Consider the following 20874-nt stretch of genomic DNA (forward strand, 5'->3'; position numbering starts at 1 on the left):
CAGAGACTGAACAGGTTGGGGCTCAAGGTGCCTTGGTCCCGGAGAGAGGAAGGGCTGGAAAATCAAGACCCGTTCGTTCCCGAGGGAGAAGGGGCTGGGAACTAGGAAATCTAGGCCCGGAAGAGGAAGGCTCTAGGGAATGAGAATCCCTGTGTCCCAGAGACAAGATGGGATGGGACTCAAGGTTCCTTAGGGAGGAGGAAACAGGACGAGAACGTTCTGGGTCCCCAAAAGAGAGGGGTCCGATGATGAGGATCTCTGGCTCCCTGAGGGAGGAGGGGCTGGCGTATCAGGATTCTTGGCTCCCTATGGAGGTGGGACCTGAGAGAGGAAGGGCCAGACACGGAGCATCTCCCTCCCCCTCCGTGCCCCCTTATCTAGCCAGTGGGGAGTATATTTAGCCTCAGGCTCGGCTTTTATCACAGTGTCCCCAGAGGAGCCTGAGGAGATCAGAGGCTAGCGGACCCCAGCCCCTCCAAGGTCATCCCGGTGACTCGTCCAGTGCCCTTACAACATGGCAGAGGAGTGAGTGTGGTCTCGGTGGCATGGACGCTTGGGTCCCTAGAGGGGCGGGAATCAAGACCAAGGTTCCTGTGTGGGAATAAATTTGTCCTTATTTGTCCTAGACCTGAGAGGGGAGGGAGGAGGCAAGGTGAGTGCCCACCACTAGTGCAGTAACACCCCTTCCCTTCTCTCTGCAGGAGCCGCGATACGGTGAGAGAAGGGAGAGAAGGGAATGGGGCCTCGGAGCTGGGAGACAGGGACTCCTGGATCCTTGAAGAGGGAGCGGGATGGGACGAGGACACTGGGTCCTCGAGGATGTGGGGAGGGGGCTTGGAGGCCTGGGCTTCACCTGGGCGGGGGCGGGGCCCCGGGGTTCCTAGAAGAGAAGACTCTTTGGGTGTAGGGCCTCGGAGCCCAGCTGACCAGGGTCTCCTCCAGTTCCCGGCGGGGTCGCCACCCGCACCCAGTCCAGCGGCACCCCCAGTTCGGCGCCGCTCTTCTGTCAACTACCGCGCCTATGCCACCGAGCCCCATGCCAAGGTGAGAAGCCGGCACCTGTGTGTGGAGTATGAGCTTTGGTGGTGGTAGTGGGGACTAGGGGGCCTAGGCCCTTCGGGGCCCCTGGAGTCCCGCCTTTCCATGGCGAGTTCTGTTGGGGCATTGGAACACCGCCTTTGGGGTTCTGGCCCCGCCCCAGAACACTAGCCAACCCACGGGCTTCTGGCCTCGCCTGCAGAACACTAGCCCAACCATGGGCTTCTGGCCCTGCCCCCAGAATGATAATCCCACCCAGTGGACTTCTGGCCCCGCCCCCAGAACGCTAGTACCACCCAGTGGACTTATGGCCCCGCCCCCAGAACGGTAGCACCACCCCGTGGGCTTCTGGCCCCGCCCCGAATTCTAACTGCCCCCTGGGGATTCTGTCCTCCCCCCTTCCCTCTCCACCCCTGAATTCCACCCCCGCCCAAGGCTTGGTTTCTCTCCCTTCCGCATCCTGACCCCAGTCTTTCCCTCCGGCAGAAAAAGTCCAAGATCTCGGCTTCTCGCAAGCTGCAGCTGAAGGTGAGGGGCGGGGCTTCGGAGAAAAACGATCGATCCTTCAGTCACTCAAGTAGCGCGTGGGAAGTGCGGGGAGTGCCAAGAGCCAGAGAGTCGGGCCTAGGGGAGCCGCCAGGGAGCTTCCCTCCCCAGCGGCTTCGCTCGCCTCCCAGCCAGGCTCTCCTTCCTTCCCAGACCCTGATGCTGCAGATCGCTAAGCAGGAGTTGGAGCGCGAGGGGGACGATCGGCGTGGGGAGAAGGGCCGCGTGCTCGGAGAGCGCTGTGCTCCCGTGGAGCTGGCCGGACTCGGAGTGGCCGAGCTGCAGGTATTAGGGGACGTGGAAGTCCTGGCTCCCCCTCCCCGCCTCCATCAGGGACTCGAGGGTCCTGGCTGTCCGCGCCCCCACCTCCGTCAGGGACCTGAGGGTTCTGGCTCCTCCCTGCCCCCACCTCCATCAGAGACCCGGGGGACCTGGCTCCCCCCTTCCCACCTCCATCAGGGACCCGAGGGTTCTGGCTCCTCCCTGCCCTCACCTCCATCAGAGACCCGGGGGACCTGGCTCCCCCCTTCCCACCTCCATCAGGGACCCGAGGGTTCTGGCTCCTCCCCGCCCCCACCTCCATCAGAGACCCGGGGGACCTGGCTCCCCCATTCCCTCCTCCATCAGGGACCAAGGAGTCCTGTCCCCCAATACCTTCGTTAGAGACCCAGTTGTCCATCTCAATCCTACTTCCCCCTCCCCTCCCTGTGCCTGGCATTAGGCCCCAGAAGATATACTGCAGGGATCCAGGCATCCTCCCTTCTTTCCTCAGGAGCTGTGTAGGCAGCTTCATGCCAGAGTGGACAAGGTGGATGAAGAGAGATATGATTTGGAGGCAAAAGTAACAAAGAATGTCACCGAGGTAGGGTGCAAAGGGGGCAGGCTGATTGCCTAGTGTCAGGGGCTTGAAGGTCAGCCAACAGAGGGAACGTGCTCGACTTTCCATCCATGCCCCTGGGGTTCAGAGGAAGGAACTGGACAAGTCCCTGGAAGGGAAGGGACCCATCTCTCCCAGTGGGACCAACCCCTGCTTTTTGGGATGCCAGGTCACTCGGAGTCAGGGTGTGTGAACCAGGAATCTGTGTGATGTCCCAGAGGATCAAAGTGAAGGGCATGCTTAAAGATGCTCGTTCTGAGTGCCAGTGAAGGAAGTGAGCTCCCCACGCAGAGTGGAGACCAGGCATGGCCAGATCTCTAGACTACTAGCCCTGGATTTTTTCCAGCCCTCCTTCCATGCCAAGCAAAGCCTGTCCCATGAGAAAAGGCTTCTAAGGGCCAGGCCGGGCACCTTCCAGCCTCCCCAAAGAGCTTCCACCCTGTACAAGGAGTCTGACACTTCCTGCTGCCCCCTCATCACCAGCCGCTGCAGGGGAGAAGACTGAGGGTGCCCTGAGCCTTGCATCTCCTGCTGGGCACAGCGGGTCCCCTGAGCGAAGGCAGCAAGGAGCATGAGCAGGGCCAGCATATGTTGTCTCCTGCTCCAGCCCTATGTCCCAACAAGGCAAAGAAGAGCAGCCCTCCCCTTGACTCCAGGCTTCCCATCTCCTGCTGTGCCTGTCCTCTGAGGGTGGAGGAGTGGTGCCCTCCATTTAGTGATGACACCTGGTCATACCCTTCACATCCCAGGGACTCTCAGCTCCTGTAGATTATGACCCAAACCTACTCCCCCCACCTGATTTTCCCATGCCCATCCCCCCAACCCTCCCACCCCAAAGTTCCAACCTAACTCCACCAGCCCTTCCACTGTGCCCTTTGGGAGGCTTGTTCCATAGGCAACAATCTTCACTTCATCTTAACTCTATTCCTCTCCCACTCCATCCATCTACTCTTACTGAGACCTGGCTTCCCCCTGAAGACACAGCCTCCCTGGTGGCCCTCTCCAGCGCTGGCTACAAGGTCGTTCATTCTCCTAGGCTCACTGGTCAAGGTTTCCCATTGCTGCTTCCAGGTTCTCCTCCTTCCTCCATCGCTCAGTAACCTTTCTTTGAGGTGCATACCATTCATATCTCCCACCCAGTCAAAATCCTGGTAGCTGTTGTCTCCCCTCTCTTCCTCAGTGAGTTTGGTACGTGGCTCACAATATTCTCTTCTCCCCAATTCCTCTTCTCATCCTAGGGGACTTTAACACACATATGACTCTCCATCAAATGCCCTAACCACTCAGTTCCTCAACCTACTCACTTCCCAGGAGCTACTCTGCCACCCCACCTCAGCCACACACAAATGTACCGCCTCCACGTGGGTTTTCACCTCTGCCTCTGCCTCCCCTTACGTAACTCTGCTCTTCGTCCTCATGGTGACCTCCAAGCCCTTGACCCCTCTGTCCTCTCCCAGGCCATCTCCCCTGCACTAGTTGCTCTATCTCTTCTCCCCATTTTAACCTCTTGGTGAACCAATTCAACTCTACAGTGTCATCCTGTCCCAAATTGCTAGCCCGCTTATCATTTTGCCCAAGCTTCAACCTGGGATCACTCCCACCATTCACTCTTACACACATACTGCTGACAAAGGTGGAGAGAATCATGTAACTGTTCTGATGGACCCACTACAAACTTGACTGGGCCCTCAGTGCTGCCAGGCAATCCTACTATACCTGCCTTGTTACTCTCCACATTCTACGGTGGCTCTTCCAAACTTTCTCATCCCTCTTCAAACCTCCCACAGCTCCCCTTCCCCTGCTCTCTCAGCTGAGACCCTGCCTCCTATTTTACTGAAAAAATGGAGGCCATTCACCATGAGTTCCCTCTTCTCCCCTCTTCCCCATCTCCTATCACTCAGGTGCCTTCTGCCCCTCTCTCCTCCTTCACCTGTCTCACATGAAGAGGTGGCCTTACTCCTGACCAAGGCTGACCCCTTTACCTGCTCAGGTGATTCCACTCCATCCCATCTCTTCTAATAGACTGACCCCTCTGCCATCCCTTTCTTTCATTTATCTTCAATCGCTCCCTCTCTCCTGGCTCATTCCCTACTGCCTACAAACATGCCTGTGTCTCCCCCTACTGAGGAAACCCTCACTTGAACTTTCCATCCTTGCTAACTAGGGTCCGATATCTCTTCTGCCCTTTGTAACTAAACTCCTAGAGTCTCTGGGCACTCTCCAACCCCTCTTAATTCTAGTGCCCTCCTTCCATTAATTCCTTCCTATTTACCCTGTATATAGCTTGCTTTGTATATTTTTGTTTGTGTGTCGTCTCTGCCATTAGATTTGTGAGCTCCTCGGAGGCAGGGACTGTGGTTTACCTCTTTTTATATCCCCAGTGCTTATCCCAATGCCTGGCACATAGTAGGTGCTTAATAAATGTTTATTGACTGACTAATACTGAGAATGAGATTGGTTCCCTACGAATGGTGGGGAGGGTCAGTTAGTTAACAAACATTTATTAAGAGTGTGTTAATTGCCAGGCACTGGGAGAAGCACAGGAGATACAAAGAGGGGCAAAAGATGACTCCTGCCTTTGAGGAGGGCACAGGAAGCAAATGGTTATGGACAGACAAGGTCTAGGCAGAAGAAATGCGAGGCAGTCTCAGAACCGAGGCTTTGACATAAAGGAGGAACAGAAAAGGCTTCCTAGAGAAGGCAGGACTTTGGGTGGGACCTGAAGGAAGTGGAGGCAGAAGGTTCCAGGCATGGGGATAATCAGGGAAAATGTGTGTACGTGGAAAATGGGGGGGGGGGTCCTGAGAAAACGTTGGGGGATGGGCACACATTGGGGGATGGGGAGATGACCCAGGGTGAGGAATCCACATGTTCACCCCTCCTCCTTCCCCCCCAGATTGCTGATCTGACCCAGAAAATCTTTGATCTGAGAGGGAAGTTCAAGCGTCCAGCCCTGCGCAGGGTTCGAATCTCAGCAGACGCCATGATGCAGGCCCTGCTGGGAGCCCGAGCCAAAGAGACCCTGGATCTCAGGGCTCATCTCAAGCAGGTGAAGAAGGATGACACGGAGAAGGTAAGACTGGTTAAGTCTTCAGTGCTGGGACATTCTCTCATTCACTCGGTCACCAACCTTTTTCCACTCACCTACTTACTGTAGGCCAGGGGCTGTGCTAAGTGCACAGGACACTGAGACAGAGTCTCTGATCTCTGGGGCTTACCCTGGGGCCAGGAGCCCCCACATGTAGCCATGTAGCTGAGCCCTGAAGGAAAGAAGAGGGCAGTCAGCTCAAAGGCCGGGAGCTGGGAGCTGGGGTGCCATCAACTGGGAACAAACCAGTGTGGTTGGAAGTGAGCCCTAGGCAAAGGAGAGTGGACGGATGAACCAAGGTGGGGTGTGGGGGAGCAGGAAGTGATCCAGGATCTCAGGATGTGTGTGATCAAAGGCCTGGGAAGTAGCTTCCTGATGGTGGCTTCTTCCCTGCAGGAAAGCCGAGAAGTGGGAGATTGGAGAAAGAACATTGACGCCCTAAGCGGGATGGAAGGACGGAAGAAGAAGTTTGAAGGCTGAGAGGGTCAAACAGCTGTGCCCCCTAACAAACCTGGGTCCATGCCCAGCCTTGAATAAAGCTCTCTCTGAGTTGGGTTTACCAAGTGATTGTCTGGGGAAGCCACCCCGGGAACCCCCAGTGGAGAAAGGCAGCCTGGCAGAGCCAGGGTGACTCCAGGCAGCTCTGAGCCACAGCATCCTTACCTGTAAAACAAATGGGGGAAACTATGATCTCAAAGCCCCTTGCAACTCTGATAGTCTGTATTTTATTGGTCTTAACTCTGTCCTGAGTTGCTTTGTGACCTTGGTCGAGTCCATTCCTTTCCAGTCTCTAAGCTTCAGTTTGTCCATCTGTAATGGGAGGACTGTACCCAGGGATTTCTGGCGATCCTTCCAGCTGTGTGAGTCTCCTATTTCCTATTCCTGTGACTTCCCCAGTCTGGAGCTCTTTCCCTGTCTGATGGAGTAGGTCAGGTGTCTGAGGGAAGGTGTCTCAATCAGTCAAACAATAAGCCTGCTATGAGTCAGACTCTGAGCTAAGCAAAGCATCCAGCCATTCCTCCCCTCAGCAAGGTCACATTCATCTAGAATCTAGGAGGACCTCTAAGTAAATACAAAACGTATGTAAAATTAATACCTGGTGATGGACTGGGTGGGTCAGGACAGACTGAATAGAGCTAGGAAATTAGAAGAAGCAACAGTGAAGAGGGAGGACATTCCAGGCAAAGGCTGGGAGGTGGAAAAGTCTGTGCATGGAGGGCTAGTGTGAAGGCTAGCCTGGATAGAGCCTAGAGCTCATGAGGAGGAGTGGCGACCTAGAGTCAAACTGTGAATGCTGTAAAGGAGCCACTGAAACTTCTTGAATGGTCTTGATGGCAGAAGTGACCTTGGAAGCCTCTGTGATTCTGGCCTTCATGGGGCAGAGGCAGAGCCCCTGATTTAAAGTCAGAGGAGAGCCTGGGTTCCAGTCTCAGCTTTACCTCTTCCTTCCTGGGGAGCCATTGGTAGTTGCCTCCTCTGTAATATGAGGAGGTTGTTAGAGCCAGTAATCTCTAAGGGCCTTTCCAGCCCATCAGTCAATAGCTTTATTTAGGACCCATCGAAGCTATGATGGAGCATCAGCTACTGAAGAGATCAGGGATTCCAGGGCCCTGCCAGGCCAGCCTAGAGCCAGATAGATCAGGGTCATGGAGGGCATGGCTTCAGGCTGAGGATTGTACTGGATCTGATCTGCCTGCCTCTCTCATGCCAGGACACCCTCCCCACCCCACCCGCACACCTGTCATCTCCGTTTAGGATCTGATGTCACTGAAGAGAAATTTTGATAGGAGACAAAGCAGAGGGGGAGGGGAAGAGGAGACAATGACAGAAACAAACATAAGAGGACAGAGACAGTGATAGAAATGGAGACATAGAGACGCATGGGAGGAGATGGAGACAATAAAAAACCAGACAGAGAGAGGAAAAAAGAGTAAATTTGTGGTCTGTGACAACTGCTTGAAGGAACTAGGAATGTTTAGTCCAGAGAGGAAAAGACTGGGGTGCCAGGGGAGAAAGAGCTTTGTTCACCTCTTTGAATGGCTATCTTGGGGAAGAGGAGTGGGCCAAACTAGGCACAATGAGTGGACTTGCATTGGGCTTGACGTCAGGAAAAAGTCAATCGAATGGTCCAAAGTGAAACGGGTTTCCTCCTTGGCTTCAAGTAGCAGCTGGATGACAGGTTGTTGAGTTTATAGGAGACAAGTATCTGTGTTGGCCTAGATGGTCACGGAGGGCTCATTCAACTTTTAAACGTCTATGTATGAGACAAAGAAATTTAGGAACCACTGAAAAGAGAAGGGAATAGACTGAAAGGAAGAAGAGAGACAGAGAGGGAGAGAGAGAGACACAAAGGCAGAAGGAGACAGGGTAAGAGAGACAGGAGAGAGAGAAACAGATGGTGGGAGAGAGATAGAAACAGATGGGGCAGCCATGATGGGATATGCCAGGCCCAGTACTAATCAATGGGGATTAAAAAGGCAAAACACAGTGTCTTCCCTGAAGGAGCTCAGTCTCATGGATGAGACCACAGGCAAGCCACTAGGTACATACAAGCCATATTCAGTGTCAATGGAGGGTAACCTCAGGGGGAAGGCACCAGCAGCTGTGGGGCGGGGGTGGCGGGGTGTGTGTGTGTGTGTGTATGTGTGGCACAGAGGCTTTAGGAGTGGACTCTTGAAGGAAACCAGGGAGACCAGGAGGCAGAGGTGAGGAGGGACAGCATTCCAGGCATGGGGACCAGCTAGGGCAATGGCGTGGAGCTGGGGAATCGAATGACTTGTCCGAGGAATAGAGGAAGGTCAGATGCTTTGAATCATATAGTATGTGGAGGGGACTAAAATGTAAGAACATTGCAAAGGGGTGTGTGTGTGTGTGTGTGTGTGTGTGTGTGTGTGTGTGTGTGGCAGAGGTGGTGGGGGAGCAAAGGCTGTGAATGGCTTTAACAGTCAAACAGGATTATTTTATATTTGATCCTGAAGGTAATAGGGAGCCACTGGAGGGGAAAGGAGAGAGAGAAACAGAGAGAGAGAGAGAAACAGACAGAGAGAGAAACAGACAGAGAGAGGAAGGAGGGAAGGAGGAAGGAAAGGAAGAAAGAAAGGAAGGAAGAGACTTAGATCTATGGAGACACAAAGAGACTGAGAAACCCCCAAAAAGAAATACATATAAACAAGGAAAGGAGTCTGAAAACAATAAAAGAGGATAAATCTTCCCCTTTTTCCCCCATCACAAATGAGGACTGGAAAGACACGACAAAAAGACAGACAGGAGGGGTCCAGGCACAAGACAGACAGGAGGGGTCCAGGCAGAAGACAGATAGTAGGGGAGACAGAACGGGCTGAAATGGAGCAAGGGTGACACCAAAGCCAAAGGGAGGAGCCCACAACTGGCGCTGCCTCAGAGACCCTGGGATATCTTTGGAGGCTCCCCCTCCCTCCCCAGGCTGGGGCTATAAAGCACTTGCTTCTCTGTCCCTGACTCACAGCAACTGTTCCAGCCTCAATCAAACCCTTGTGGTTTACTGAAGCCTCAGCCCCAGGTAATGAAGCCTGCCCTTCCCTGCCCCTCCCCATCATTGCTGACCCCCTTCCCCAAGCCAGCCACTGTGCTGGGAGAGCTATGCAGATAGAGAGAAAGAAAGGGAGACTGAGACCCAGAGAGGGAGACACACAAAGAAAAGAGACATTGCAGCAGGGCAGATTTCTGCCCAATAAAAGGGAGATGTCTTAACAATCAGAGCTTTCCCAGAATGCAAAGGATCACTCCAGGAGGAGTGAACTCCTCTTCGTGGATGATCTTCAGGCTGAATAATCAATTGTTGGGGATATCCCACATGGTATTCTTTATTCTTGTTTAGGTATAGGTTGGAGTAATTGGCCTCTGAGGTCCCTTCCAACTCTGAGATTCTGTGGGTGGGAGACAGAGTAGAGAAAGGGAGGGAGATGGGGAGAGAGTGGAAGGCGGGGCTTGAGCAAGAGAGACAGACACAGAGACAGACAGAGGCAGAGAGACTGAGACAGAGAGAAACAGAGAGAGATAGGCAAACAGTGAGAGAGACAGAGATAGACAGTCATAGTCCTAGACAGATGCAGGCAGTCATAAACAGTGACAGACACAGACATAAACAGTGAGACAAGGAATCAGATGAGACAGGAAGGGTTGGAGTTCGTGTATGTGTTCAAAGGAAAGCTACAGATCTGCCCATTCCAAGAGGAACGGGTGGGGGCAATGGGGTGGGGTGGGGGGAAGAAGACTGGCTGCCAGGAACCTTCTTTTCTAGTAGTAATGACTTGACTATGACCTTGGAAAGTTTCATTCCCTCTCCAGGACTCAGTTTTTCTATCTGTAAAAACAGAGTAGGGGGAGCCAAAATTCATTCAACACCTAAGAATATGAGACTGGGGTGGGTTGGTGTTGGTCTGAGAAGATAATCTTAAGGTCAGGGTTTGGTGAGGGGAGACAAGGGCAGTTCTGAGTCAGGGCCTGTGGGCAACTCTATCCTAATTCGGACATATCCCTGGCTTTGGCCCTCGCCCGAGACCCCCAGAAATAGCTTCTGACAGGCTAGGAGAGGGAACTGGGGGTGGCTATTGTCTGTCCCAAGAATGCCCAGAGATAATCTCCCCGATCAGGTTCCTTCCCATCCCCCAGTGACTCGAGACCAAAAGACAGGTGGTAGAGATGGGGGAGGGGCCCCTAATGCTTCTACCCCACCTCACTCCATCACTTTAGTGACCCCAGAGATCCCCGGCTTGCATCCCTCAGGTACACAAACATTTTGGTCCTTCTATCATCTCTCTTCTTACTCTCTCTAGGTTACTGCAACAATGTCCGATGCAGAGGAGCAGGATTATGAGGAGTAAGTATGGGGGGGGGGGCAGCTGGCGCAGAGTAAGGGGATGGGGAAAGGGTCCCTCTTGATGTCTGGATCTAACTTCTCTCCTGTCCCAACCCGCAGGGAACAGCAAGAAGGTGAGTCGAAGTACTCGTTGTCCGGAGGGAACAGAAGATCAGGACCCTTGGGTCCTGAGGGTGTGTCCACTGGGGTTTGATACCTGGGTCCTGTACTCTGCGATTTTCCTGAACTCAAGAATAGCAGGGAAGGCACCCGGAGGGCTTAAGACCAGGGGAGAGGGGCTTAAGACCCGAGAGAAGAAAGCGCGTTAACTCTTTCAGCACCACGACACTGTCCACCTCCCCTCTCCCAAGACAATCCTTTTTTTTTTTTTCTCTATCGCGCCTGCCCCTTGCTCTCAGAAGAGGAGGCCGCCGAGGAGGAGGAAGGTGAGCTCACTGGAGCGGGGGAAGAGGGATGCTTGGGTCTCTGAATTAAGGGTGGTGGCTGGAACCCAGATTCTTATTGCTGGGTGAACCCCAAAGGCCGAAAGGCGCCTGGAGATCCTTGAGTACAAAGATGCCCAGTTTACAGCTGGGGGCTGGGTTGTGGCAGCGAAGATTCCGGAGCCCAGAGAAGGCAAAGGGGCTGCCAAGGTCACACAGTGGGTGGGACTTCTCCCCCTGGCACCGGATTCTCCCTGTTAACAGCCTCTCCTCTCTCTCCCTCCTCCTGCACTGCTGGTGGGGCCATTCCCCCTCCCCCAATTCCTCGCTTCTCCCTCTCCCCCTACCCCAGCCCCCGAGGAGTCTGAGCCGGTCGCAGAGCGAGGTATGGTGGTCGCTTCGCTTCCGTCTCCGGGAACCGGGGCGGGAGAGGGGAAAATCCCATCCAGGCCGCGGCCCTTTTAAGCGCCCCTTAGGCGCCCTCTAATCAATAACCATGCCCCCCTTAAAGGGGCCGCACCCACTCCTCCCTTTCCCACACCTGTCCTCTTCTTTCCTCGATATACATTCAAAGGTTTGGGGTCGGGTGCGGGTGGGAGGGAACTTGGGTCCCCAAGAAAGCTGGAGGCTGGGAGATCCTAGATGCCTGAAGTGCTGGGGGTGGGTGGAGGCTGGGAGATACCTGAATTCCTAATAGGGCACCTGGGTCCCTGAGGGAGTGGGGGAAGAAGTCACTGGGGGACAAGACCAATGGGTCCTTGAGGAATGGGTTGCTGAGTGAGGGGATATCTGGGTCCTGGAGTGGGAAGGGACTGGAAGACAGGAAACATGGATCTCTGAAGGGTGGGAACCCCCCCCCCCACAACAAGTTGTGAATGTATATGGTCGCTGTGTGATCCCAGCTCTGCACCCCCTACCCCTTTTATCCTCCTCCCTGAGGGCAAAAGTAATCGTACCCAGAAACCTGGACCCTTCCCAAGCCTCCTGGGGCCTGGGATCAAGGGAGGAATTAGTTTTCCCCTCTCTAATTATCTTTCTCTGTCTTCAACTCCTTACAGAAGAGGAGCGACCCAAACCCAGGTGAGCGTCTGTTCTAAGGGTGAATGGCAGAATGCTTGGGCACCCAGAGAGACTCCCCAAACCACGAAGAAGGTCAAGGACGGAAAGGATCTTTGTGACTAATTCTCTCCCAATTCACAGATGGGGGAGGTGGGGCTCAGAAAGAGCAAAAGGCTTTGCCCAAGGTCACACAGAGAATCTTGACCAAAAGGATACAGGAAGGGTGCTTAGGAAATGTTTGGTTAATTATTGCATTGTAGATAGAGGGAAAATGAGGCCCAGGGAAGAACAGGGGAATTGGCCAAGCTTATACATAGCGAACCCTTCTCTGAAATCTCCATTTAGTACTTCTCCCAGTGGTCTCCAGGGAGGTTCCAAGTGGCCCCCAGGGGCTCACTCTCCCAAACCCCAGGGGTGGGCAGATTCTTGGAGCCTCGTGGAAGATAGAACTCTGTCTCTTATCTGCCCAAGATTTGGGGGAAGAGTGGAGAAAGGAGCAAAGGGGATCCTAACCCTAATTTTGAGGCCTCCTCCAACCCCTCCTCTGTTCCTCTCCCCTGTCCCAGCAGGCCTGTGGTGCCTCCACTGATTCCACCAAAGATCCCTGAGGGAGAGAGAGTTGATTTCGATGTGAGTGAAGGGTGGGATGCATTGCACTCGGGGCTTCCAGTGTGCCTGTCTGGAGCTGCTGGCTTTAAGTTTGTGACACCCAGTCTAAGTCTGAGTTTCTAACCTGCTCCCTGGGTGGTGGTGGGGTCTTGAGCAGGTGCTGGTCAGCACCAGCCCTTTCACTCAGTAGGTCTGCTCCTTGAAGCCTTTAAGTGGGAAATCCTGGCACTAAGCCAGGTCTCCCAGGGGCCACCCGGAGGCTGCAAATTCAAAACTTCCAAGTGGCTGCTGAGCTGGGATGGTGGGAAGCCTGGGAGGCAGCATTAAAGGACCTGCCATAAAGACCTGGGAAACAAGGCCCTCACTGAGTTCCTTCACCCCAAATGCCACCCCTAGGACATCCACCGAAAACGCATGGAGAAGGACCTGCTGGAGCTGCAGACACTCATCGATGTGCACTTTGAGCAGAGGAAGAAGGAGGAGGAGGAGCTCGTGGGGCTGAAGGATCGGATTGTGAGTGTTGGGAGTACTCTCCCTTCCCCCCATGGGGACAGTCAGTAGCCTCAGGGATGGGGCAGGGACTTGCCCAACCTCACAGAAGGCCCTGAGGACCTCAGAGCAGATTGCCCCAGGCCCAGGTCTGTGACCGGAGGGATCAAAGAATCATAGATGTAGACCTTGTAGCCCTTGGGACCTCAGAGACCAGGGGTCCACCCAGGCCCAGAGGGGTGCAGTGACTTTTGTGCAGAGGGCAAGGTCACTGTGCAAGCTGGAACTTGTAGAGGGCATTGAATGTGTTCCTTATTTTAGAGACCCCTAGGTGGCTTAGACACTGGCTCTTTAATGCCAGGAAAGCCACCTCACCTTGGTCTGCCTCAGTTTTCTCGTCTGTAAAGTGGGGATAATGATAGCACCTCCCTCCCAGGACTGTTCTGTCAGGATCCAATGAGATAACAACTGTAATGTGCTTTGCAAACCTTCAAGTACTATAGAAATATTCTTATAATTATAATAATAATATTATTAGGAGAGGGGAATGAGACCCCAAGAGACAGAAGAAGGGATGTCCCTAAGATCATACAAATCAGGGTCAGAGCTAGAAATCAGGGCTTCTGATTTCCTTTCCATACTCTCAGTCTTACTTCCCGACTCTCCCAGGAGCTACCGGGTGCCATGGGAAGTGGGGGTGCTGGGCAGGACCACTGGAGGTAATCCTCTCATCTCACTCACCCCTCCCTCCAGGAACGGCGAAGAGCAGAGAGAGCTGAGCAGCAGCGGGTCCGCACGGAGAAGGAGAGAGAGCGCCAAGCCAAGCTGGCGGTGGGGATCCCCTCCCCCTCCCCACCACGGAGCCCCTCCGGGGCCTCTCGGGTTCTGCTGGGTGTGCCCTTGGGCCTGGCCCTGGCCCTCCCTAAGCCCAGGTTCTCTCATCTTTAAACCGAGAGAACTAGACTCTAAGCATCCTTTCTGTCGGGACATTCCTTGAGCTCTGACTTTGCCCAGGGAAGAGAGGTTATTTAAGCAGTTTGCTATCCAGACAAAGCTTACAGGCTCTGGCCTGGAGGGAGCCTCTCTGGGCCTCAGTTTCTTTATGAATGAACGAGGGAGAAGGTGCTCACTTTGTGCCAAGCTCTGAGGATAGTAATACAAAATCTCCACAGTGCCAAACCCTAGGACTTTACATTTTTTTTTTTTGGTTTTTTGGCAAGGCAATTGGGGTTAAGTGACTTGCCCGAGGTCACACAGCTAGTACATGTGTCAAGTATCCGAGGCCGCATTGAACTCAGGTCCTTCTGACTCCAGGGCCGGTGCTGTACTCACTGAGCCACCTAGCTGCCCCAGGAGTTTACATTCTAATAGGGGAGACAGCACCAGGAGAGGGGCAGCTACAGGGCAAGTGGCAAAGCACCAACTGGGACCCCAGCCCCCAGATGGGTATGGCCTCGAAGAGTCTGTGAAAAATCTCAGGAAAACCCAAGACAGCGCCCCTCTCCCCCACCCCAATCTGCCCCCTGGAATTGGTGCGATTTCCTTCTGCACCCTCCCTCCCACAGGAGGAGAAGATGAGGAAGGAGGAGGAAGAGGCCAAGAAGCGGGCAGAAGATGATGCCAAAAAAAAGAAGGTTCTGTCCAATATGGGGGCCCACTTTGGAGGCTACCTGGTCAAGGTGAGCCTGGCTGGGTCCCTGAGGAGGCAGAGGGTGAGGGCGCTCAGGGAGGGGAATCGGGATGCAGAGATCCTCAGTTATCCTCCCTCCCCAACAGGCTGAGCAGAAGCGTGGGAAACGCCAGACGGGGCGGGAGATGAAACAGAGGATTCTGTCTGAGCGCAAGAAACCCCTGAATATCGACCACATGGGGGAGGAACAGCTCAGGTGGGGGTAGAAGTGGAGGGGGAGAGGGGAGGGAGAGAGACTGGAGGGAGGGGGAGGGACAGGAGAGAGACAAAGAGACAGAGACAGAGACAGAGAACCTCTGAGACACAGAGACGGGCACGAGGAGGGCCAGAGAGAGACAAAGGGAAAGGGATATAGAAACATGGAGAACATTATGATAGAAGAGTCAGATTTAGAGACAGAAAAGGAAATCGAGGAGCATGGGGAGATTGAGATCAGCCAGTGGACAATCATCTACTCTGTGCCAGGCACTGGGGAGGAAATAAATACAAAGAACATCCCTCTTCAAAAGGAGCTAATATACGGTAACAGAAAACCAGAGGCGGTTTTCTAGGCACTTAAGAATAAATGCAGAGGAATGACGCCCTCACCACCAGGGGGGCGCCCGAGGCTCTCCAGTTACACTAACCCTCCGCTGGTACATTACCCAACCTTTCCGAGCCTCCTGCCTTTAGCTGTCAAATCGAGACCCTGGGAGCGGCAAGTTCCCAGGCTGGTTTGGAGCCCGGGGCGGTGCCGGGTGGAGGAGGCCTGTGAACGCCCAGGAGAGTTTCTCTTTCGTCCTGGAGGCAGTAGGGGGCCGGCGAGTGGGGGCCGACCTGGGCACATCTTCGCTTTAAGAGAAGCACTTTGCCAAGAGAGGCAGGAACTCAGGGAGGTGGAGCCAGAGAGATGAGCAGAGAGGTGGGGCAGAGAGGATTTATTCAGAAACAGCCGAGACCGAGGAGAGACCCCGAAAGCTGGGCCAGAGGGGAGGGAGTGAAGGTTAGCGATAGCCTTAGATCCGACCGAGAGAAAGAGGGAAGGAGACCTACAGAAGTCACGGAGATCACCCCAGAGCTAGGGACGCCCTGTGCCTGGGGCTCAGGGGCTGCGGGTGGAGAGAGCTTGCGGGGTTGGATTGGGAGCGGTGTTGGCGAGTGGGTAGGGGTCCGTGGGGCCCATTGTCCTTGGCCTCCCTGGTGCAGGGAGAAGGCCCGTGAGCTGTCGGAATGGATTCACCAGCTGGAGTCGGAGAAGTTTGACCTCACAGAGAAACTTCGGCAGCAGAAGTATGAGGTGAGGGCAGGGGAAGCCTCAGTGAGGTGGGTTGGGGTGGCCATCATGCATTCCTCTGAACGACCTCTCTGTCCTTCTGCATCCCTAGATCAATGTTCTCTACAACCGAATCAGCCATGCCCAGAAGTTGTAAGTCAGCCTTAACCCCTCCCTCTCCCCTGTTCTGGTCCACAAGCCCCTGACACCCCCTTCTTCCAACACCTCAGCCATCCCCCACATCCTATTGTTTCTCTCTCCATGTGTCTGCCTCCCTCTCTCGGAGGGTCCCTTTTCCTCCAGTTTCTATCCCAAGTCTGTATTTCCCTCTCCCTTCCTCCCTCCCTCTCTCTCTCTCTCTCCCCCTCCTCATCTTCCCTTCTCTCCTCTTCCTCAACCAGTGAGTTTCATTTCAATTGTGATCAGGATCCTAGAACTTCCTATTAAAGGGATGGTGAGTGGACATCTAGAAAAGGAGGCTGTGCTCTCAGAGAATCCAGCATGGTTGGTCATGCCAGACTAACCTCATTTCCTTTTTTGACAGGACTACAAACCTGGCAGATCAGGGGAATGCTGTAAAGAGCTGTTCCTTGGAAAAGATGGGGAGATGTAGGCTAGAAAGTAGTACCTTCAGAACTGGTTGAGGGGCCAGATTCAAAGAGTAGTCATTAATGTCTCTGTGTCATCTTTGAAAGAAGTCTCCAGTGGGGTGCCCCAGGGATCTGTGCTCACTTTGCCTCATGCAGATAACTCCTCCTCCAGTCACTGAGATAGAGGCCTAGATGGCATCTTTCTTGAATCTGCAGATGACACAAGGCTGCCAAGTACAGCTGCCGTTTTAGATGACAGAATCCAGAAGATCTCAAAATAATGGGAAGAAATAGCTTACACTTTGATCCATGATGGTAGGCTCATGGGGTCATAGATGCCAAGTTGGAAGGTGCCTCAGAGGCCATTGAGGTCAAGGTTGTCGTTTTACACATGAGGAACAGCTCTCCAAGGAGGGAAGTTACTTGGTTAAGGTCACACAGATAGCCCTCACAGGGGTTTAGCTGAGGGCATGAAGAGTGTGCATTGTATAGACTGACAAGTAGCTGGATGGCCAACCCAGAGGCTGATCCTCCAGTGCATCCATATTGGGTCAGTTGCTGGGCTATTTCCAGTCCTCCTGATCTATATCTGGATCAGGAGGAGAAAGTGAGGCTAGTGACTTTGCACAGCCCTCCCTCGATTAAATCCAATTCACTTGCAAGTCATGGCATCACCTTCTTGATGTCATGGTCCTCTTCGAGAACGAAGCCAGACCACCACAACCACAAGTTGGGTCAACCATGAACTGAACAGGAGTATGGGGCACAGACTACACAGCCTTTGGGACCTTGGGCAGGACTCCTAATGATCCCAAGCTGCTCTCTGAAATCAAGGCCCATCTCTTTAGGCAGAGCATTCTTTTGGTCCTGCAGAAGTAGTGATGTGGTAAGTCAAGAAGAAGATATGGCTTCGGATGTGACCTCATACACTTACTAGCTGGGTGATCTTGGGCAGTTCAACTCTGGGCCTCAGCTTATTCAATTACTAAGATGACGAGGCTGGTTGGACTTTGTGACCAGCTCCAAAGCTCTTGGGCTTTCTGGCTGGGAGCCTTGGGATCCTCCAATGTCCAATGAGCTGGAGATCCCCAAAGGGTGTGGTGGGCTACAGTGGGCCACAGCACAATACTGATGAAGGCTTTAACATCAGGTTTGGTGTGAAGGATGATACCATAGAGACGTAGCTCTGGGAGAAGAAAGTGGTCTGGTCATGAGGGGGAGCAAGGGCTGGTCACGTGCCCTGCCAGGACCCAAAGGCCCCTGGGGGGGGGCAAAGAGCAGGATCTAGATGAGTCACATAGGATGAGAGGGTGTAGGAGCCTGCACACCACCGAAAGCCTGTGAGATCACTTATTTAATGCAGAATCCAAGTCAGTATTTTATCTTAGGGTGAAAAAAATAAAAACTCTTGGCAAATATATGCTAGGGGAGGCATAGATAGATAGTCATTGATGTGAGAAAGATTTTGGGGTGTTAGTGGACCACAAGCTCAGTATGAGTCAACAATGTAGTGTGGAGGCCAAAAAAGGAAATTCGATTGAAACGCATTAAGAGACGTATGTTCCAGAATCAGAGAATGACCTAGAACCATGGCTCCAGGAAAAGAGAGTGGCCTGGTCACAGAAGGGGTGCAAGAGCACCGTGGCCAGGCCACTTTTGGATGGGCCTGGTAAGCTCTGGACACTGCAGGTTAGCATTGACATGGGTTGGGGGGCAGCTGACTTGGGAAAAGCAACCAAGATGGCTCCTGTCCTCTGCCCAGGACAGTTAGAGGAATCAGGGACATCTAGGCCAGAAAAGAGAAGACTGGGGGTGGGAGTAGGATATGGTGGCCATCTTCTTGTGTCTGAAGGGCCACCAATAGGAGAGGGAGTGGCCTTGTGCTTTTTGGACCCATGGGGCACCAGGACTTGGGAGGGGGGCCAGGAGAGGTTTGATTTAGTTTGGATGTTGGGAAGAACTTCCTAATGATGGGAGTGGTGTTGGTGTGGGATGAGCTGCTTGCTCTGGAAGCAGTGGGCTTCCCTCCCAGAGATCTGCAAGCACAGGTGAGACAGCCACTTGTCAAGTGTTTTTGGGGGTGGGTGGCTCTTCACTCAGGCATGGATGGACCAGCTGACTCTGAGAGGCTGTGGACATGTGTGATCTTGGCATCTCAACCTTTTTGTCCGAAGTTTTTTCAAGCTCTCTCTCTCTCTCTCTCTCTCTCTCTCTCTCTCTCTCCTCTCTCTCTCTCTCCCTCCCTCCCTCTCCCCTTCTCCCTCTCCCCTTCTCTCTCTCCTCTCCCTCCCTCCCTTGTTCCTTCTCCCTCTTTCCTCTACTCTCTCTTTCTCCCCCTCACTTCTCTCTCTTTCCTCTCTGTGTCTCTTGTATCTATCTCTTGTCTTTCTCTCTGTCTCTTTTCTCTTTCTCTGTCTCTTGTCTCTCTGTTCTGTTTCTTCTCCTTTCCTTCCTCTCTCTTTCCCCACCCTTCTCTCTCTCTCTCTCTCTCTCTCTCTCTCTCTCTCTCTCTCTCTCTCTCTTTCTCTCTCCCTCTCTCTCTCCTCCCCCCCCACCCCCTTGCCTCTTTCTCACTCCCTCTCTCCGGCCACCTCTCTCTCCCCTTCTCCCTCACCTTTCTCTGTCCATCTGTTTCCGTCTCAGGCCACATCTGTCAGTCCTCCTCAGCATCTGTCTTCCTTGGTGTGTCTGCCTTACACTCTGTCTCCTCATCTGTTTCTCTTTTTCCATGGCTCCATGTCACTCCACGGTTCAATTTTCCCTTTCCCCTTCTTCCTTTTCTTCCTCTCCACCCCAACATACATGCCAGTCTAGATCCTTGCCTCCCGTTTTTCACAAATAGGCCTCAAACACCACCAAATCCATTGGTGTTAAGAAACGGGCTTCAAAGATTGTACCACACTATACAGTGACAGCTCATGTTGATTCAATTAATCCCACAAATATCAACCAGCTGTCCTTGAGCACCCATGAACCACTGCTCTGGGGGCTGTGAGGCTGGTCTCACAGAGCTTGAGAGGGGGGCTTTCTGGGACCCCATCTATCTGTGGGTCTAACTCCCATCCATTCCCCTGAGCAGCAGGAAGGGGGCCGGCAAGGGTCGTGTTGGTGGACGCTGGAAGTGAGTCTTCTGTCCAAGGAGGGTCCTGCAGAGAGGATCACAGTGGACCTTCCCATCTCACCGAGCTGGTCATGGCCCCTGAGATGCCCCCAATCCTGTGGCCTTGCAAGCACCCCCGGCCCTCACCCATGTCATCAGCTTCTTGCTTGAGATTCTGGAATAAACATACTCCTGAGCAGGCAGCCAAGGCCTGGTCTTTGGTTCTTCTGTAAGGAAGGACCATCCAACATTATTCCTTGGGTTTAGGGCCAGGGTGCTCCCGGGAGATTGGCCTTGTCCAGTCCTCTCCTCAAGACTGGGACATGGGTGACTTAGAGCGGTTCCTGTAGGGGAATGAACGGTGGCTTTGCAGTTGGAAAGCCTGACTTACAGCCTTCAGAGAGCTTACACTCAAATGGCAGCGACAACGTGTATGTAGAGAAGAAAAAAATATAAAAATTACTATAGACTTGCACTGGCTCAGCGGGGCTTAGCCCCACGCATTGCGGGGCTCCAATTTGTGGCTTACACAGTCACTGGGCCTAGGAGGCTGGCCTGCTATTGTTCCCATTATCTCAGCCAACAAGCATTTAACAAGCCAATCAATAAGCATTTTTTAAGCACCTACTGTGTGCCAGGTACTGTTCTAGGCACCGGCTTATGTCTGGCTCTATATGCCCCTAACCCAGAAGCCCAGGGAAAACCACTTACAGCTTAGTTTTGGCTCAAGCCTAGGAATTCCCCAAAAGGAGTAGAAAAGTACACAATGTACAATATAGATGGGACAGCTATTTTTAACTCCATACAAAAGAGGTTAAATACAAAAGACTCAAGCGCACACTGACAAAAGGTCAGGAGATAATGAGTAACCTCTATCACCCTGGAGTTGGGCCAGCCAGTCCAGGGCTTGGGTTCATCTGCCCTTCATGGTAGTCTTCTTGGGGAAGGGTGTGGTTGCAGAAGGCATCTCTTGCTGCCAGTCTGCTCTCGATAAGGGAGCCAGGACCTCCCAACCAGGGGAACTCACCAGGCTGAAGATGATCATCTCAGAATTGCTGGTCAGTCAATCCCCTGTTCTGGGGGACAGAAACCTCAGCAGAACAGACAGCTGTGGCCCAGGCCGGCTAAGGCCATGCTTGTCTGTATGGCAAGTGTGAGCAGCTGCTGGGGCAGGGGGTAGAAACGAGCGGACGCCCTTTCCCCTTTCAAAGTCCACTCAGCAGGCGGGTCTTCCTGATCAGTGGCTAGTAAGGACT

The 20874-nt window shown here is 53.5% G+C and overlaps 2 protein-coding genes across 6 annotated transcripts; both read left to right on the top strand.

Annotated features, from left to right (window-relative positions):
* The first annotated feature begins 416 nt into the window (after positions 1–416).
* TNNI3 (troponin I3, cardiac type) lies at positions 417–6108 on the top strand. The gene is made up of 8 exons (XM_036744502.1): positions 417–525; positions 702–714; positions 943–1044; positions 1525–1566; positions 1738–1869; positions 2357–2446; positions 5358–5534; positions 5946–6108. The coding sequence occupies exons 1-8, from the start codon at positions 515–517 to the stop codon at positions 6027–6029; spliced, it is 651 nt and encodes a 216-aa protein (XP_036600397.1). The 5' UTR covers positions 417–514; the 3' UTR covers positions 6030–6108.
* Positions 6109–6197: 89 nt separating this feature from the next.
* On the top strand, positions 6198–19821 carry TNNT1 (troponin T1, slow skeletal type). 5 transcript variants are annotated; one of them, XM_036744500.1, is made up of 14 exons: positions 6198–6409; positions 10364–10407; positions 10507–10520; positions 10806–10832; positions 11182–11214; positions 11888–11909; positions 12455–12518; positions 12894–13010; positions 13740–13817; positions 14552–14665; positions 14763–14872; positions 15862–15952; positions 16041–16081; positions 19598–19821. In XM_036744500.1, exons 1-14 carry the CDS (start codon positions 6365–6367, stop codon positions 19641–19643), a joined length of 846 nt encoding a protein of 281 aa, XP_036600395.1. In that variant the 5' UTR covers positions 6198–6364; the 3' UTR covers positions 19644–19821. The 5 variants fall into 5 exon arrangements, with proteins under 5 accessions (XP_036600395.1, XP_036600396.1, XP_036600392.1 ...); XM_036744501.1 differs by lacking the exon at positions 6198–6409 and adding an exon at positions 8584–9087; XM_036744497.1 differs by lacking the exon at positions 6198–6409 and adding an exon at positions 9560–9767.
* The last annotated feature ends 1053 nt before the right edge of the window (positions 19822–20874 follow it).

The sequence above is a fragment of the Trichosurus vulpecula genome, chromosome 2 (genome assembly GCF_011100635.1).
Source record: "Trichosurus vulpecula isolate mTriVul1 chromosome 2, mTriVul1.pri, whole genome shotgun sequence".
NCBI classification, from domain to species: domain Eukaryota; kingdom Metazoa; phylum Chordata; class Mammalia; order Diprotodontia; family Phalangeridae; genus Trichosurus; species Trichosurus vulpecula.

Bases quoted from the DNA above. Each gene is read 5' to 3' on its own strand.
- TNNI3 (XM_036744502.1), top strand. The intron at 1,567-1,737 runs GTGAGGGGCGGG...CTTCCTTCCCAG, and splicing joins CTCGCAAGCTGCAGCTGAAG to ACCCTGATGCTGCAGATCGC. The intron at 1,870-2,356 runs GTATTAGGGGAC...TTCTTTCCTCAG, and splicing joins TCGGAGTGGCCGAGCTGCAG to GAGCTGTGTAGGCAGCTTCA.
- TNNT1 (XM_036744497.1), top strand. From the start codon at position 9,693: ATGAGACAGGAAGGGTTGGAGTTCGTGTATGTGTTCAAAGGAAAGCTA. The intron at 11,910-12,454 runs GTGAGCGTCTGT...CCCCTGTCCCAG, and splicing joins GAGGAGCGACCCAAACCCAG to CAGGCCTGTGGTGCCTCCAC. The intron at 13,011-13,739 runs GTGAGTGTTGGG...CCCTCCCTCCAG, and splicing joins TGGGGCTGAAGGATCGGATT to GAACGGCGAAGAGCAGAGAG.